Source organism: Artemia sp. Qi Xiang Cuo, chromosome 15 (assembly GCF_049724085.1).
Source record: "Artemia sp. Qi Xiang Cuo chromosome 15, ASM4972408v1, whole genome shotgun sequence".
NCBI classification, from domain to species: domain Eukaryota; kingdom Metazoa; phylum Arthropoda; class Branchiopoda; order Anostraca; family Artemiidae; genus Artemia; species Artemia sp. Qi Xiang Cuo.
The window spans coordinates 59,645,849-59,664,955 of NC_142808.1; the positions used below are offsets into that span (position 1 = coordinate 59,645,849).

The 19,107-nt window shown below is 34.4% G+C and overlaps 1 protein-coding gene across 2 annotated transcripts in view; it reads right to left on the bottom strand.

Moving 5' to 3' along the window:
- The window catches only part of LOC148943926 (tumor protein D53 homolog), a 155,232-nt gene that overhangs the window by 32,758 nt on the left and 103,367 nt on the right, over positions 1–19,107 (bottom strand). For both annotated transcript variants that reach the window (XM_089101825.1, XM_089101824.1), the window contains one exon: positions 304–466. In XM_089101825.1, coding sequence (XP_088957951.1) covers positions 451–466 — 16 coding nt within the window. In that variant the 3' untranslated portion in view covers positions 304–450. The remainder of the gene's footprint in view (positions 1–303; positions 467–19,107) is intronic.

Consider the following 19,107-nt stretch of genomic DNA (forward strand, 5'->3'; position numbering starts at 1 on the left):
TGTTTTAGGTGTAATTGTAATTAACTAATTTTAATATTAATATATAAAAAACAAATTGCTTTAAACTACAACTTTAATTAATCATTTCTTGTTTTAACTTGATTGGGATTTAATTTCAATTACAATATGCACTTAAAGTCATTTTTGTTATCTGTTTACGACAGTCATTCTACGGTCATGGCAATTAAAATTAAATTATTAGTTAAATTAATAATATCCATTCTATCATTCTGGCCAGGGCCAAAATATGATCAATTTTTTAGTAAGTATACCTAAAAAAAAAAAAAAAAAAACGTAGCATACCTTAACATTGGTGTAGGCAGATCCAACTTTTTCCTCAAGTGACTTAAATGTGGCAGTTTCTTTAATACCTCCAATCTTTTGGGAAAGATTGGAACCCAGGCCACCAAAAAAGCTGGTCGTTTTTTCTGCCGTTACTTTAATTGCTGATTAAGTTTTTTGATATCTGGAAAAGAAAATGCGCATAAAAAAAAGAAAAGAAATATAATCTAAACAAAAGAAGAAGCAGAATAGCAGGCGAGCTTTTGCAAAAAAAATTTATAAGTACTAATTATAAATTGTAATTAAAAATATTCAACTCAATACTAGATAGAATTTAAGACTGTCACCTAAAATACTAAATTTTAAACTAAACATAATTAAAAACAAAAATAAAATAGCTAGTTATTTCATAAAACATTTAGGTAGCGTTTAAAATGATACTAAGAAGAGTAAGAAAAGTATGATTGTAATAAGATGATTAATTTCATTTGTCAATGATAGTCTGTCATCATCATCTTTCATTTTTAAATAATGCCGAGACATCCAGCTCCCCCTCCATGAAAAAAAACCTCCCCCACAAAAAATTATTCCATGGAAGATCCTACCAAGTAACCCCCCCCCCCGCGAGAAAATCCCCCGACCCGAAAAGTATCTGCATATTTCCGAATAACCAATATTATGTGTAAGCAAAGGGCAAAGTTCATAGCTTTTAGCCCTTCCTACGGGGGCTGTGGGGAATCAAGTCATCCTCAAAGACATAGTTATTGAATTTTCAAACTATGCTGAAAAAATGGCCATTTCAAAATTTTGATCGGAAGACTTTTGTAAAAAAATGGGGTTGGGAGGGGGGTTAGCAGACCTCCAATATTTTTGGTCACTTAAAAAGGGCATTAGAACTTTTGATTTCCGACCAAAAGAGCCCACTCTCGATCTTCTAGGATAACTGGTCCGATACGATCACCCCTGAAAAAAAAAACGCATCTGCCATTTTGCTTCTGGCAAAAAATGCAAAATTCCACATTTTTGTATATAGGAGCTTGAAACCTCTACAGTAGGGTTCATTGATATGCTGAATCTGATGGTGCGATTTTCATTATGGTTCTCTGACTTTTAGGGGGTGTTTCCCCTTTTAGGGGGCGTTTCACTTGATTTTTTGGGGGTATTTCCCTCCTCTTCCAAAAATTGAGCAAAATTCTCAGGCTCGTAATTTTTGATGGGTAACGTTAAACTTGATGACTTTTATATACTTTGAATAAGCATTAAAATTAGATTATTTGATAAATCCATTATTATCAAAACTCTGTTTCTAAGAGTTTCGGTTACTATTCAGCTGCATCGCTTCTTACTTACAGTTCCTTATTACGAACTGTTTGAAAAACGACAAAACGACTCTAATCTTAGAGATGTTGTACTTCCCTTTTTTTATGTGTCGCTCCCAGTGGTAGGGTTTTGAAAAGAAAGGCGATAACTATTTCCATTTCAGACATGACAAAATTTAAGTTTACAGAAACTGCCAGGATGTAGGGAGATTCACAGGACCCGAGTCTAGCATTGCGTTCCACACTTATCTGAATTATTCTAAGTAGCTCGAGGAGTTATCTCCTTTTGAAATCGTGTATAACAAGTCAGGGACGTATTTAGGGGGAGGGGCAAGGGTCGGATCTAAGTCCCAACCCGTTATCCTATATTTTTCCAAATTTCTGGGCACTTCTTAATTTAAGTTATAAACAAAATTAGTATTTTATCATTACCCATACAATAACCCGCGCCCAAAAAAATCATTCGTACGTACGAGTAACAGGTATCGTACACTAAGCATGGCGTCATGCCTTTGTGAAATGTGCCAAATAAAAACCCGTCAATTCAAGAATAAGAGAATGGGCAACCCCTCTGAGTAGCTCTTGACCGTTTTAGAAGCCTAAAATTCCACGGAAATGAAATTTATAAATACAAACCCTTGCACAATCTCTGACGGGTTATCTCTGACCAACTCTTCTATTTTGAGAAGTTTGCCGGAAGTAGCTTGTTGACATATCGCCATTCAAGCAACTCATATGCATACAAAATATAATAATATAATATATTAAAATATAATAATAATATATTGAAAACCCGTCATATCTAAAAAGCAGAAGGAGGACTGGAAAAAATTCTAGATAGTAAATCATAGGCAGCGCAATAGCGCTGCCTAACTAAAGAGCGATGTTGGCACAATGTATTATGTATTTTTGGTCTTAGACCAGGGGACTTCGTATCGAAGGAGTTATCGTAGAAACATCGAAAATGGCTCATTCGATTGGAAATTGGAGTGGCTTGTGCCCTTTTTAATAGTCGAAAGTGATTGGAAGGCAACTAACACCTCTTCCACGCCCACCATTTCCCCAAACACATTCATTAAAAACTTTGATCTAGCCATTCTGTTTAACGTAGTGGATTTCCAGATGAAAGTTATGTTTTTGAGGAGGAAACTCCCCCACAGCCCCAAGGGCAAGGGTTGTAAGTTATGCCCTGGGGGGATATAAAGTTTTTATAGAAATTTTGTCGTAGAAACTTCAAAAAAGGCTCGTTCGATAGGAAATTCAAAGTGATTGGAAGTTCAAACAAGCAGAAATTAACCTGAGTAGGGCTCAAAACCCCCATGCCTTCCCAAGGCCAGAACATAATTTACACTTTACTGAAAAAAACACAAATGAATGTGCATTGTCAGTTTAACATACATATACTGATATTTAGTAATAAAAATCTTAATGTTATTTGATTTATTAAAGTTATAAAAGTAAAAACATTTATATTTTTTCAGTAACGTGCAAAATATGTTCTGGTCTTGGGAAGGCATAGGGATAGCACTACTCAAGTTAATTTCTGCTCGTTTTGATTTTGACTTGGTTATTTATTGTAATTTCTTTTCGTGTTGGGTTTCATTCATTTATTGATGCTGATTTGTGGTAGTTCACGCTTGGTAGATTATTTGATTTTATTTTTGCTCATTTTTTATTTAATGGAGTCCTTAACTTTTCTTTGAAAAACCTATTTTGTAGAAACAGTTTTTTTAAATTAATATCTAGACAGTGACCTGTTGGGGAAATAAAGAGCAAGTAAAGAAGTAGTGCACAATCACTTCTAAAGGAAGCATATTAATAATATCAAAAGAAGTCTATAGATTAACGAAATATCACTAGCCAGTTGCAGGAAATAATATCACAAATGTGGGTATTAGCCTACAATTGGGGCTATTCAGAAGAAAACATTTCTTAAATCAGAATATGCAGAAATATTGTAGTTAACAAATTTTGAAGACATTCCACTATACTTTATCTCTACCCCCTTCTCCCAATAGATGAAATGTTTAAATAATTGAAATTAACTTCTTAAAATAAAGAAAAGAAAAATTATAACCGAAAACCGATTTGATGTGTTTTGGGATTAACCTTAGACTATCCTTATCATTGTAAAACTATTACTGTTCATTATATTATTTGTAAAAACAAATAGTTATCTAAAAATTTTGATTGGATGCGTTTTGTGGCTCGTTGCCCGCCAATCACATTTCTCCGTAAAACAGAAGGAGTATCCGAAAAACAGCCAACAAGTCGTAGAGATAGACACTCAAGCAGGGGGACAAGCAGGCCTCCCCAAAATTCTAAACTTCCTGAATTTCTTTCAAATAATAATTACTTTTTTTTTATTATTACGCTCACTTGAGAATTTGCCCTTGCCGGACAAAGGGCGTACGAGCCTACGAATAGTAAGTTTTTTCAGTACTGTTTAGAATTGGGCAGACTTACTTGGTACTAGACGAAAGATAATCATGCAACACAATTTAACGCTTCTTTAAAACAAGAACATCATGAAAATAAGGCAATAGTTAATTCCAAATAGAATACAAGCCTAATTTAGAGACACCTTAATATCTTTTCAGGTTAAAACAACCATACATAGAAAAACATCCATAATGGCATTGCCTTTGGTAAGCTTTATTCTACTTTTTCTGAGCATTCTGATCTTAACCTCTCTGGCCTTAACTCTACATTAAAAAAAAATATATATCACCTGTGGTCAACAGTAGTATGGGGGGCAAAACTCCGGACGGGGCTCTACCCCTTCGAATCCGGTACCGGCACAAAGCTTTGTTTCTGGGCGCTAGCCAACTGGTGTTAAGCATCGCTGTATTGTGCCAAGTTAATTACGTAAACGACTTCTCATTTGGAGTTGGATTTTTGGTAAATAGAGAGACAAAAACACGCAAACATGCAAAGTCAGACACGCATAGGGACAGGCAAACACATGTGTTTTGTCAGTATTTTCATTTGGCCTTTAAAAAACCCTTTTTGCTCGTTTTCTTTCTTTATGGGATTTATACAGCTGCATAGTTTGCAATTTGACGATACAACTATCACTACTACTACTATCAACTTACTGCTACATCAAGCCGCCTGAGGTCAACACAGATGCACACTCTCTTCCTACACACCAATTCCAGTGTGACGCTATGTCGTTTACTAGACTGTAATTTCTTCGAAGGTCAAAAATCCCCAGGTCACTCTAAGCCGGTGGTTGCAGTCACGGCTCTGGCTAGGCAAACTCATGAAAGGTCACCCGACACCACTACGAGACAACACAATCAAGGTGATAGAGATTTCCGTAACGGTGATAGGGATGTTGGAAAGACAATCTAGGACGGTTCAAGTTTGACAATTCAGTTTTAAAAACCGGTCTTATTAACTTTTTTTCTACTGATAGTTCTAAATCTTGTTTCAAGAATCTGGTTTGTCAGTGGAAAGGCTTCAAATTAGTAAATCTATACCGACAACTTAAAATCAAGTTTCAGCTTGTGGGCTGCTAGGACAGGAATGGTTGCATTCAATACTTAATTTGAGTTTCTTTGAGTAATTTTTGCCGGTTGAATCAAAACAGTCTGAAGCACAATCTAAATTACGATCCACACGTAAAAAATAAAAGAGCTCGTTCCGAATCACAACATTATTTGGTACAATGACATGTTATTTGTTATTTAGCTTGAAACAAAACACACGCTATGCAACGAGCATATAAAATGGCGAAAACTGCAATGAAAGATCGTTTAATATGCGCAATTACTTGTTTATATAAAAAAAAAATTATGTAGCTGTATAAGTTTTGTTTTTATTATCAACTGGGACCGACTTAGTAGATGCACTTCGCAGCAAGGTCCATAGCAACTAATTACTTGATAGCATACATCTAGAATTCCATTGCATTATTGCTATTTTGCATTATTTCCTCGCTATTTTGCTTAATAAGCACCACTCCAAATTTAGCCCCACAAAATAAAATTCCTATCTGCTTGACTATTTAGAGTAATATACGAATTCAAACTTTATTCACGGCTCCGTTGAGATATATATATATATATATATATATATATATATATATATATATATATATATATATATATATATATATATATATATATATATATATATATATATATATGATATATATATATATATATATATATATATATATATATATATATATATATATATATATATATATATATATATATATATATATATATCCTTTGAAAAGGATAAAAAATGACTTGGTCTTGTTACCTCCACGCGGCAAGAGCTCAAATCCCCCACACCTGAAAGAAGGTCCCTAAGACACAGTGTTGTAGCAACCATATTCTAATGGCAACAGGTAGGGTTAAACCACAATCCTCAGCATTGTCAAGCATGGTTTTATCTACTTTGCTGTTACAAGGTAAACATGTCAGGTTCCATCTCCAGTCTAAAAGCTGGTAAGCAAGTATCATAACCAATAGACTGCGATAGCTATTACATTATGTGTAAATCAATGAAGTATGCTGCTGCTGTAACGTTCAACCTCTAGCCTACCCACTGGTAAGCGAGTATCACAAGCAGTAGACAAATAATCGATGGGATCTGACATCTCATCGTGACCTCAAATTATCTAGAATTCACATCCTCAAATAGATAAATAAATACTGATAAAGGGATCTATACTAGTCACACACAAACAAATATATATATATATATATATATATATATATATATATATATATATATATATATATATATATATATATATATATATATATATATATATATCATAAACGATATAATAAATATACGTTTTAAAATATGGGTTATCTAAAATTCGATTCTAAAAACTGAGCTGAACACTTTTCAAAATTGTATATACGCCATTCCCAGCAAGTTTTATGCAAACAGAGAACGACATTACTATTTCTTTTTGCAAAAGAAGTTTACTTGACAACAGCAAACCTTCCAAACTTATCGCTATTCCGCAAAAAGAAACAGTTTATGAAACTTCCAGAAAAAGATAATTTTCTACTCCATAGGATATTAAATGAATAAGACATGCGAATACTGAAGAATTGTGCTTTAGGATAGCAAATATTGATGTTCTTGTTATAATCACATTTAAGAAGAGATAGTTCTAGAAAGAGAAAATGATTTAAAAAATCTCATCTTACTTGTAATGAAAATCCACCTACGCCAAGTTTGCTCTAGTGGTAAGATTAAAAATCATGATTGAATACCAAAAATAAGAGAAACTAAAAAAAAAACTAGTAATAAAAAAAGAGAACTATTTTAGGTTGGGAGGGGCCATTATACGATAAAGAGATTGCAAAAACGAAAGTGAAACCGTAATAGGAAAATGAAAATAAAACAACACATTAACATACCTATTTTGACCGTGAAAAAGGAATTCCAGGCCTCCAAAATTTTTAGTTTAAAAAATATTTACGAGGCTTAACGTATGGGGTGGGGAGTAAGTTAACATTTAAAATTATGACAGTGTGGATGCCATACTAAAACAAGACTATACTCATCTAAGCAGCCCAGCAGTACGGATCTAACCTAAATGTCTCAGTCAGATCAACTAGTTAATTGATTCCACCGGGTGCTCCTACATGCTGTTTAGAAGCACCCTGTGCCCTACTCCATTTTTCCCTTCTTGTACATCGTTTGAATTGTATACACTATGTAAGTTAGCAACAGACACTTATTTAAAAGGATGCAATGACAGAGGCGACTCTCCTCCCTCCCCAAAAAAGTATTACCTTATGCATTATGACTAAAATTGCCGTTTTTCAATAATGGTCAAAATAAGTGCTACAACCCCACTGAAAAAACATCGTAAAAAATGAGCTAGGCCCATTAACCGGCGAATCAAAATTGCTTTTCATGTTTTTGTTGCGTGCAGAGGTTCCTTTCGCCCACAGATGTGACTCAGTCTTTTATGAAACGGTAAAAAACAAGTTTTTTTTTTTAACTGAAAGTAAGGAGCAATATTAAAACTTAAAATTATTACATATACCAGGGGGGTTACCCCCTCCTCAACACCTCGCTCTTCACGCTAAAGTTTTTCGGCATGTTGTAAAAAAGTTACTTATTGTTCTAATTAAACGACCCTTGTGTTTCAGGAGTCGTTTATTACTAACTTTGACACAAATAAAACAAAAGCGGTAATAGCGAGGTGTTGAGGACAATTCGTTCTCCCCTCCCCACCCAAAAAATGTATGCACACTTCCCAGAATACTAATACTATAAAAATAGTGTACGTAAACAATGGGCAAATTTTATAACTTAAAGACCTTCCCCACGGGCTGTGGGGGTCATGCTACCTCCAAAGACATAGTTGTTACGCTTTTCGACAATGCTGAACAAAACAGCAGTTCCAAAATTTTGATCGGACGATTTTGGGGAAAAGAGGCGTAGGAGGGGAGCTAGCTGCCCTCAAATTTTTTTTTTCACTTAAAAAGAGCACTAGAACCTTAATTTCCTTTAGAATGAGCACTCTCCATATGTTCTAGGCCGTCTGGGTCGATACGATCACCCCTGAAAAAAAAATCTATACATGCATCCGTGATCTTTCTTCTGGCAAAAAGTACAGAATTCCAGATTTTTGCAGATAGGAGTTACTTACAGTTCGTTACCACAAACTGTTTGAAAAATGTTGGTCCTTTTTACGGGCCCCGTTATTGGGGGAACCAATTTGTCAGTATAAATATTTTGGTCATCTAACCCACAGGGGCGGATCCAGGATTTTTTTAGGGAGGGGGGCAAAATAGGTTAATCCGATAAACTTGCGTTAGGAACAAGTTTAATTAACGCAAACGCGTTAATTAAATAAATTACACTACTTTAGACTACGTTAGGGGGCGCGCCCCCTTGCCCCCCTCTGGATCCACCACTGCTCACCCACTCCTCTAAACACAAAATTTTCAGAAAGAAAGATTTAAAGACAAATTGTTCAAGATTTTATTTCCTATTTTTTACAGATGTTTCTAAAAAAAAACAATTATGAAAATTTTTAATAATAACAACGGTTCTGCCAGGATAAATTGAGCTCTAAAATTTCCCTTCACTTCATAAAAACTAATGCTGTTATTTTCCATACTTCATATCGGGAAAAAGATTGTCCCAAAGGGAAGATTGAGGTATATATTGGAAATACAAAACCTTGCTATGCTTATAAATACTGACTTGACAAGCAGTTTTTTTTTAATCCGTGTCAGAACAAAAATCACTTTTAATAGTTGAACGAGATTAGGGTAAAAGTAGGCAAGTTCAAATATCAAGTCAAACTACATGAACATAACTGAGGTTACTAAATGAATACAAACAACAGGGAATTTTTTCTTAAGACAGTGGAACTTTAGCCCTAAATGAATATTTCAACCCTATATCCAAGGGCTGTCCTCAGAAAAACAAATGAAAATACAAAAGAAATTCACATTAAAATAAAATCAATAAAATTGAATTTTTTATTTTTGTTTTATATATATACTTTTTACTTAATGAATTTTACTCAATTTATTTAATCATTTACTCAATGAATTTTCCAAATAAGATCGAAGTTGGACTTTTTGCAACTTTTATCGTTAGTGAATCCTGAAGTACAGAATTCTTGTTTCTTTTTTGTAGAGCATCCAAACTATATGCAAAAATTCCGCCAGACACATGCGAATATCTGTCAAATTCAGCCTGAATCAGGAACATTAATTCAAAATACACAATCATAATTTGATTAACACAGTACGAAGCTGTCACCACCTCCACCGATGTTCATCATATGTGCTGCAACATTTCGCACATGACAGCAATTGATCGTTAGGAAAGCTAGGAATTGTTAGGATAGCTGGCTCTCACCCAGCAGGCCCGGGTTCGATTCCCGGCACCGGAAGTTTTTTTTTTTTAAATTGGGCACAAATTACAATCGTTTTCAAGGGTAGGTTTGAAAAAGATTTCTCGTATTTGCTTGAGATATCCACGTTAGATTCGATAATTAAGAGTAATGCCACACTTAAGCTATTACGCTTCAATCAGGGCTGCAGCGGTAGCTGTTGCCTTGTAAAGAGCGAACCCCTACCCACAGTAAAAGAAAAAATTACTTTCAAAGAATTGCCTAATGCAAAAAAGTTAACCTTTTCAGCAGATTTAGGAATAATAACTATTTTCCAAGTGAAACTTAACAGCAACAAGTAATTACAAAAAATGAAGATCGGGAATTTCAGAAATCCCTCAAAAATGGTGGTGGATAAAAAAGGTACATAATTAATATGACCGTGGTCGAAAACCCCCAAACCAGATGTTTTCGTCAGCCCATCTTGAAATCATATCTTAGCTTTGATATCATTCATGTGCCCTCTTTTTTTTCTCCGGAGCTAACAGGCCATTGTAAATACATGGCTAAAGGCTCATTTGAATGAATGAACTTATTTTTTACCCACAAATGCAGCAAAACAGACGCAGAGTGCAATAAAAAAGAAGAAAACAAAACCAACACAACAAAAAGGAAATAGAGCATAAAAACAAAAAAAAACACCAAATGAACAGCGAATTTCAAAAAAAAAGTCTGAAGTGGGTAATGCTTGAAGGTTAAGGTCACTTTTTTAAAGTTTGTTTGGGTATCACTAGAAAAAATATGTTCTCATTACAATTGTAAGTGGAAAAGCAGTGTGGTCTAAGAACTTATTTATAAAATATTATATTCATGGATTATTGTATTAGTTTAATTATTTAAATAATATAATATTTCACAATACTTTATTTAATAATAAAGTGTGACATGGGAGAGAAACAGCATTTTTCGGTGCATCATGCACCGATTACGTTATGTCTGATTACGCCCTCATCATCATTATCGAACATGTAGGAGTTGTAAGAGATGTTCTTTATGAGGATTTTTCAAACAGTTCGTGGTAACGAACTGTAAGTAAGGAGCGACCCGGCTCAATGGTAACCGAAACTCTAGAAAACGGGTTTTTGATACCAATAGATACATCAAAAGAATCAGATTTCAACGCTTTCAAATATTTGACTTTCATCAAGTTTAGTCCTGCCCATCAAGAGTTACGCGCCTGAGAAAATTTGGCTGATTTTCGAAAAGAGGGAAAGACCCCCTAAAAGTTATAGAACCTTGATGAAAATCACACCGTCATATTCAGCGTATCAGCGAACCCTACTGTAGAGGTTTCAAGTTCCTATCAACAAAAATGTGGAATTTTGCATTTTTTGCCAGAAGAAAGATCACGGATGCGTGTTTATTTGTTTTTTTTTCCCAGGGGTGATCGTATCGACCCAGTGGTCCTAAAATATCGTGAGAGGACTCATTGGATCGGAAATTAAAAGTTCTAGTGCCCTTTTTAAGTGACCAAAAAATGGAGGGCAACTAGCCCCCTCCCACGCTCATTTTTTTCCCGAAGTCACCTGATCAAAATTTTGAGATAGCCACTTTGTTCAGCACGGTAGAAAATATGATAAATATGTCCTTTAGGATGACTTAATCTCCCAAAGTCCCCGGGGGGAGGGCCGAAAGTTATGAACTTTGCCCAATGTTTTTATTGAGATAAGGAATATATCCTGCTAAATTCTGTTTAACGGGAAATTGAGAAATTACCACTTCCTAGCGAATACGTGGGAAGGTGTGGTTGATAAAAATATATAAAAGATACATTTTATCGGAAGGAAAAATTTTATACTGACTTATATGCCGGACTGACCTCTGGTCCGTTGTTTTAGAAATACTTTGGGACTTTGTCTTATCATTGTAAGTGTCTAAGTATCTTATCTATATTTTATTGTTGTTTTATTGAGACTTGTGGGCTACTTGGGACAGCCAGTCCCAGAAACAGATTATATCCGATTATATTATATGGTAAATGAATAAAAGTATTGTATTTTAGATTACCTCTCTACAATCTATTTTTAGTCTCTCGAACATAATCAGTTTGTACGCCTTATTAGTTTGGTCATAGCCTAACGCAAGCTACCAAAGGTTATATACTTTAGGGCCAGAGTTTATCTCCCCTATAAAGGGAGAATAAAGGCATCTACGACTACAACCCCCAAATACCATAAATAACACTTCACAACAACTGGTGGCAGCGGAGGGATTTCATAACTGCTTTAATGATTATGGGATTGATTATATATGTTTTAAAATATTGGTATTATAGGAAACATCAAACCCCAGAGGGAAGGATGTAAGAACCCCTTTCTGCACGAAACCATAATCTCTCGCAAAGAAATTAATTAATTTAAAAAAAAAGAACTTTTATTTGCAATCACATACAACGGTTTGCACTACGAGTTAATAAATATTAAAGGAAAAGAGCACGATAAATAGTGAACCGAAGTCTTCGCTATACTTAGTAATTCTTAGTAATACTATTGATTGTAATTAAACAGGCATTTTGATCGTTTTGCTAATGGAAAAAAAGAGTTGTAACACATTTTAGTGTTGCTTTTTGAGAAAGTTACTTTGAAAAAAAATGCTTTGTGTATATTTAAATTACTATATAGTGTCTTAAAATAAGTTTTAAAACTTTTGCCAAAGACATTTTTTTATGAATGTTGTACATAAGTTTTGTGGCTTCACAATGATTGTGTAACTTTAATATATAATTCTCGTGTATATGCTGTGTTTTTATTTTATTTTAAATTTTATCTAGTGATGCAATTTTATATGTAAATGTTTGACCTCGAGTCAAAGTATTAATTTTTTTTTGTAAAATAATCAGTTAAGTATTAAGTTTGAAAAGAAGGATCCAGCAAGAAACATAACATTTCGATTTAAGCGAGACATTATTTTTGGAGTAATTAAAAGAGAGAAAAGAAAGGAAAAGAAATAAACTTTACAAATTGAGTTTTTCTTTCTACGATATATGTAAAAAAAAATATATATGCTTTATATGTATACTAATGTGAATATTTATTTTAGATACAGTCTTAGCTATATTTTTTTTTGGAAATCAAATTTTTCATAACATCCTTTTGGACCCATTTCTCAATCATTTCTTTGACGTATTTTTGGAAAGTAGAAAATTTCAAGCAAGTTCAATTATATCCTAATACCATCAGAAACTAAACCATACTTGATCAACTGATATTTGGAAACTACAGAACTACAAAATCATCGAAAGTGAGATAAAAACAGAACTTAATTTAGGCCTAGAATATGTGCTACATAGCCAAATGGCTTATGTTATTGAAATATGTGAAAATGCTTTGTGCTGAAAAAAAATATATGTGAAAATTCTAAAATCAATAATGTTATATGTGATTTACCCAAGGCATTTCTAAAACAAAAAAAAATATACGGTATATCAACCACATCACACAGATAAATTAAATTATTAATGGGAATTAAATTTAAACTAAAAAAAAATTCATAAAATTTTTCTAATATAAATCTAATTTAAGCAAAACCACTAATATTATGTATAAGCCACTTGGGGTCAAGTAAAACAGAAGATGCATATGAAGAGGGTAAAAGAGTACTTGTCAGTCCTAGAGACAGAGAAAAAGAGAAACAAGGATGAATTTCAAATTGAAATCCTTCGACAGAAAAGAACATGGCCTATATTGGACCAGAAACATGACCCTAAGAATGCCCATTGAGGGTGTACACACGTATTGATCCAAAGATGGCGACTTAATATCTTGAGACGAAATTAAGCTGTTTTAAAAGCAAAATATTGAGAATTGGGGCACTTCTTCTTTAAATGGGGAGTATTGTGGTAAAGCTTTCTCAGTTAGTTAATTATTAATTTAGTAAAAATATATATGACGCAAATATGAAGTTTGGAAAGACCACTTTTTATTAAGATAAGGAATATATCCTGCTAAATTCTGTTTAACAGTAAATTGAGAAATTACCACTTCCTAGCCAATACGTGGGGAGGTGTGGTTGATAAAAATGTATAAAAGATACATTTTATCGGAAGGAAAAAATCTTATACTGACTTATATGCCGGACTGACCTCTGGTCCGTTGTTTTAGAGATACTTTGGGACTTTGTCTGATCATTGTAAGTGTCTAAGTACCTTTTTTATATTTTATTGTTGTTTTATTGAGACTTGTGGGCTACTTGGGACAGCCAGTCCCAGAAGAAAGATTATATCAGATTATATTATATGGTAAATGAATAAAAGTATTGTATTTTAGACGACCTCTCTACGATCTATTTTTAGCCCCTCGAACATCCTCAGTAGGTACGCCTCATTAGTTCGGTCATAGCCTAAGGCACGCTACAAAAGTTTAATTACCTTAGGGCCAGAGTTTATCTCCCCTATAAAGGGAGAATAAAGGCATCTACGACTACAACCCCCAAATACCATAAATAACGATTCACAACAATAGTATTGGTTATTAGGAAGTATACAGACGTTTTCAGGGGGGATTTTTTCTGGTAGTAGAGGGGTGGGTGGGTCGGCGGTTATGTGGGAGGATCTTTCCATGAAGGAATTTTTCACGGGGGAAGGGATACTGCTATGAAGGGGGCGCCGGATTTCCCAGCATTATTTAAAAAAAAGATCAGACATTAAATATAAAAAAAACAAGTTTTCCAACTGAATATAAGGAGTAACATCAAAATTTAAAACGAACAGAAAATATTACGTGTATGATTGGGTTCACCCCCAGTCAGTACCTCGCTTTTTAAGCCAAAGATTTTTTAGTACTTTCATAAAATCCATTTATTCTAAATAACGGCCTTTGTGATTAAGGGGTCATTTTTAAAGAATTGGAACAAAATTCGAACTTTAGCTTAAAGAGCGAGGTATTGACTAGTAGGCGAGCCCCCTAATATATGTATTAAAAATATATGAATATGGAAGTTCGTTACGTAAGTTAATTCGTAAGTTACGTATATTTATGCCAATAAAAATGTTCGTAAATAAAATTAAACAAGTGTCGAGAAAGCCATTTAACCAAATAAAAGTAAAATTAGCATGCAAACTTTGTTTTAATTATTCATGTACGGTGAGCCAAAATCAAAACCTGTATCAGTTCAAAAACGTTCAAAAATTAAATAAAAAAAAAAAAATTTTTTAAACTGAAAGTAAGGAACGACGTTAAAACTTAAAACGAACAGAAATTATTCCGTATATGAAAGGGGCTGTCCCCTCCTCAACGCCTCGCTCTTTACGCTGAAGTTTGACTTTCTCACAAATCTATTTTTTTAAACAATAAAAACTTTAGTGTAAAGAGCGAGGCGTTGAGGAGGGGTTAGCCCCTTTCATATACGGAATAATTTCTGTTCGTTTTAAGTTTTAACGTCGTTCCTTACTTTCAGTTAAAAAAACTTGTTTTTTTTATTTAGTTTTCCCCGTAAAGAGATAGTTGTTATGTGGATGTGTTTTTTTATGTAGTAGTTGTAGAGCTTTATAATAATGGATTTGCAGCCATCGTAAACAAACCTTCGGGTTTTTGTAGATGGTTGCTGTAAATTTCTTTGTATTTTTTAAGTTAAATTAATTAATTTGATTTGATTTGAAAACATGCACGCATCATTTATTCAGCTTTCGTATTGGTGCCAACGGGCTCATCTGAAATTCTTAGGAAAAACATCATTCCATAAGCGACGAGGAGACAAATACTGAAGCTGCACAAAGTTTTTGTTTCCTTATCAATACTATTACTGCCACTACGACTAACAGGTCACTGCACCACCAAGCCACCTCTGGCCGCTTCTGTGCACGCTTATCCTCCACCCCAATATATTCAAAGCTTCACTCTTCATCCCTCCTCCTCCCCCACAAAGTTCCAATTTCCTTTTGAATCCCCTCTTTATGACATCTTCCCACCCCATTCGGAGAGGATCTGCTTTTCGTTCAGCCCCAGAAAGACGGCTAAAAAGCACTATCTTTGGCAAGCTACTGGACAAATACCACCTAAACCTATTTATCCTGATTCCAGAAACTAGTTCCAAGATTACCTTGGTCGAAAACAAAAAACCCGAAGGATTAATCACCATCTTGAAACAGTATTATAGTTTGGATGGCATTGATGCGTCCCTTCATTCGTTCTTTTCTTCAGCGCTGTCAGGCCCCTGGAGCATTATAAATACATGGTTAAAATCTCATTTGATAGCATACCTGGGCACTTTTTATATTTCTTTTTAGTAGCACTAGAATAAAGTGCCATATGGCAAAGAAACTGCATTGTTCGGTATACCATGAACCGATAAGTTCATGTCAGTATACGTCATTATTATCATGATCACATGATGTCTACTTAGTTTTGTTCGCTTATTATGTTTGTGCAAGAGGGCTCCTTTCGAATTCCTAGAAAGGGATAGAAAGGGATCCATTAGCGAGGATATGAATAATGGAACTGCATAGTCTTTGTTCCTTTATCAACGATGCCTAATACTACTCATTCTGATTCCAAAATTAGTTTCCAAGAAGTTTTCAACAGGAAGTGGGATTCTTCTCTGCAAAAATATTCTAAGGGAACCATTGACAGAATCTGTGTCTTATAAGCTTCAGGGGAAATAGACATAAGAGTTCTTTTGACACATCAATATTGGAAAAAGAGAGTCTCAAAGGACAAGAGATTGAGGAAAAAACCTATTAAGACCAACACATTACGTTCCGATAAACGTTAAATTGACATAAGGGTCGGATTACCTGGTAAGGTAGTAACACACTGCAGACTTAGAACCCAAAGGTTGGTGCACCTACATTGGGGGAGGGAGGAGTTTATCAAATCAGAAAAAACTAGCGTAGCTTAAAAAAAATAGCGGAACAGAAACCTTTGGAAGCCGTGCCTAGAGAATTTGCACAATTCCAAAGATTACTGACCCTATTCTTAGTGCTGATGACCTGACCTTTAACCTGTGTAGTAAAAAGACAAACATCCCCCCTGGATGGGTATTCCTTTTTTATTTGCTTGTAGTCGGTGTTATGTGTTTTTATCTATAGTATTTCCTTATATTTCTTGCTTTTCTCTCTTTTTGTACTCATCGCTTTTCACTTTTTGTGTTGATGGGTAATAAAGTATTTCATTCATTCATTCATTATTTACATCCTCTGCTTTGGCACGATGCCCCCCTGAGGAAATAAAAAAATATTCGTTCAAATAAGCCCATCTCCGAATATTCTAAAACAACTGCTTCAATACGGTCGCTCTCGGGAACAAAAAAAGAAATACACGTAAGTGCTACCCATGTAAAAATGTGACTTTCCTAAATCATGGAGTTGAATTCTCCAATTTAGGGTTTTCAACAATGTTATTTTCAACGGTGCACTATTTTTTATTTTGACTTGCTTAACTTTTGAAGGCATCAGGCTATTTTTTGAAATGTTCGACAATTGTCTCTTAATTTCAATTAATTTTTCTTTAATCTGAATGACCATTACTACTTCCTAAACAGTGTTACATAAAAAATGCTTTTCACTACACTGTTTTTTTAAAACCTAATTTTTTTATATTGAGGCTACCATAGGCCGTGGTTAACTTTTTACTAGACTGCGGCCACTGCCGCAACCCATTGCTCTGAGTATTCCAAGCTAACAGGTGGAACCAAGCAAGACGTCAAGCATCAGCCTAATAGTAATAAGCTAGATTCGGCGCCATCTCTTCCAAACTTAGAGGATAATAAGGACTGAAATCGTCACATCAAATTCGAAGAGGGAACGGCAGTATCACAGCCGGAGTAGACAAATCTAAACTTCGAAAGTAATGAAAGATATAACCGTCTTAAAAATACTCTGAGGCTTCAACTCTTTTCTATAAAACAGCCACTAGATTAGATAAATAATGTTAGTTGCCATTTGTATCATAATACAAAAATCACTACGGATATTAACCGAAAGTGTTAGAATCACTAGTGGCATGATGCTGAAATTCCACTGTTAAAATGATAGCTATAAAAATGGGTTCAATTTTTAAAGTGTTTCTGATGAAGTTTCACTCGAAAGAACGAACACACGTTGATTTTAAAGTTCCATCATATACAACATCCCGAATTGATATCCTACGCCAAACAGAGCTGTGTCACAAGTATCCAATCTCAATAATTGTTGCCAGATGAGGTATCTTTGCGCCATTTGAGTTTTTTTGTGGTTGCTCATTGTATTCTTAAAATGAACATATTTTAAAAGCAACTAATACATTTGTAGCTCAGGCGTATTCTCACTTTCGCTGATGGGCTATGCTTCTACAGAAATGACTCCGAGTAGACTCCGAACCTTTCTTGGAAAGGTAGCAGCGGGTCTCATGAGGAGCAACAAAATATCTTGCTATGGAGTCTTCAGAGAAATGCCAAGCCCAGCAGATTATGGGGAGACACATTCGATACTGTACCAGTTAAAGGCTAGCTTAAGGTGTTTTGGGTGAACAGCTTATAAGTGGTAAGCTGTTTTCCAGCGTATAGTTGAAGTTTCTGTTCAATGATTCCTTAGAAATTCCAAGTATAACATTTACTGCGAGATTATTAGTAGCTCCGTAGCGTATACTATATAGTAGACGTACGTATTTTCCGAAATGGAATTATTGTACTGGAGATTGTGAATAAGAACAGTCAAGAACTTAGAACAATAATTCAATTTAATATTATGTTTCATCACTTGAAACTTTTTATAGTTTGAAGTCATGGACATAATTTTGCTTTGATATTTCCATATTATATTGGCGAATTTTTGACATAATACCTTAAATTAGGTATTTCTTTTTCAAGGCCACATTGCCTTTCTGTGACGAACAGAAATACCTTTTTCGACATAATACCTTAAATTAGGTATTTCTTTTTCAAGACCACACTGCCTTTCTGTGACGAACAGAAATACCTTTTTTGACATAATACCTTAAATTAGGTATTTCTTTTTCGAGACCACACTGCCTTTCTGTGACGAACAGAAATACCTTTTTTGACATAATACCTTAAATTATGTATTTCTTTTTCAAGACCACACTGCCTTTCTGTGACGAACAGAAATACCTTTTTTGACATAATACCTTAAATTAGGTATTTCTTTTTCAAGACCACGAACAAATAAAGGTTCAAATGGGAATAAGTCCTTTTATTAGACAGTTAAATCAGATGGATGGTTTATTCGGTCGTTATATCGGTGAATATGGTTGCTTTCGAAAAAGCGCTGCCCATGGAGTTAAAACTTTCGCCAAAAAGCCTAATAAGTTTACTATTTTTGGTTTGAAAAAAATTCAAGAGAAATAAAATTAAACCTGGCCTTTTTCAAATATTCCCCCTAAATTTAAACGTGGCCTTTTTCAAATATTTCCTCCATGTACTCAATAAAGCGATACCATTTCACTGCCTTAAGTCACGAGGAGTCCAAATACGGGAACAGTATGCAATCTCCTTAATTCTTATCCTCAATCGAGTGATTAGAAAGATGACCAAAAAAGGAAAGGAAAATCCTATAAGAGATGTATTCCTTTTCCAGTCGTGATTATCTTTTTTGTAAGAGAGGGGAAATTCGATATAGTGAACGAGTGCCAAATAGAATACCAAGGGGATATGAGACAATCAGACCCTCGTGAG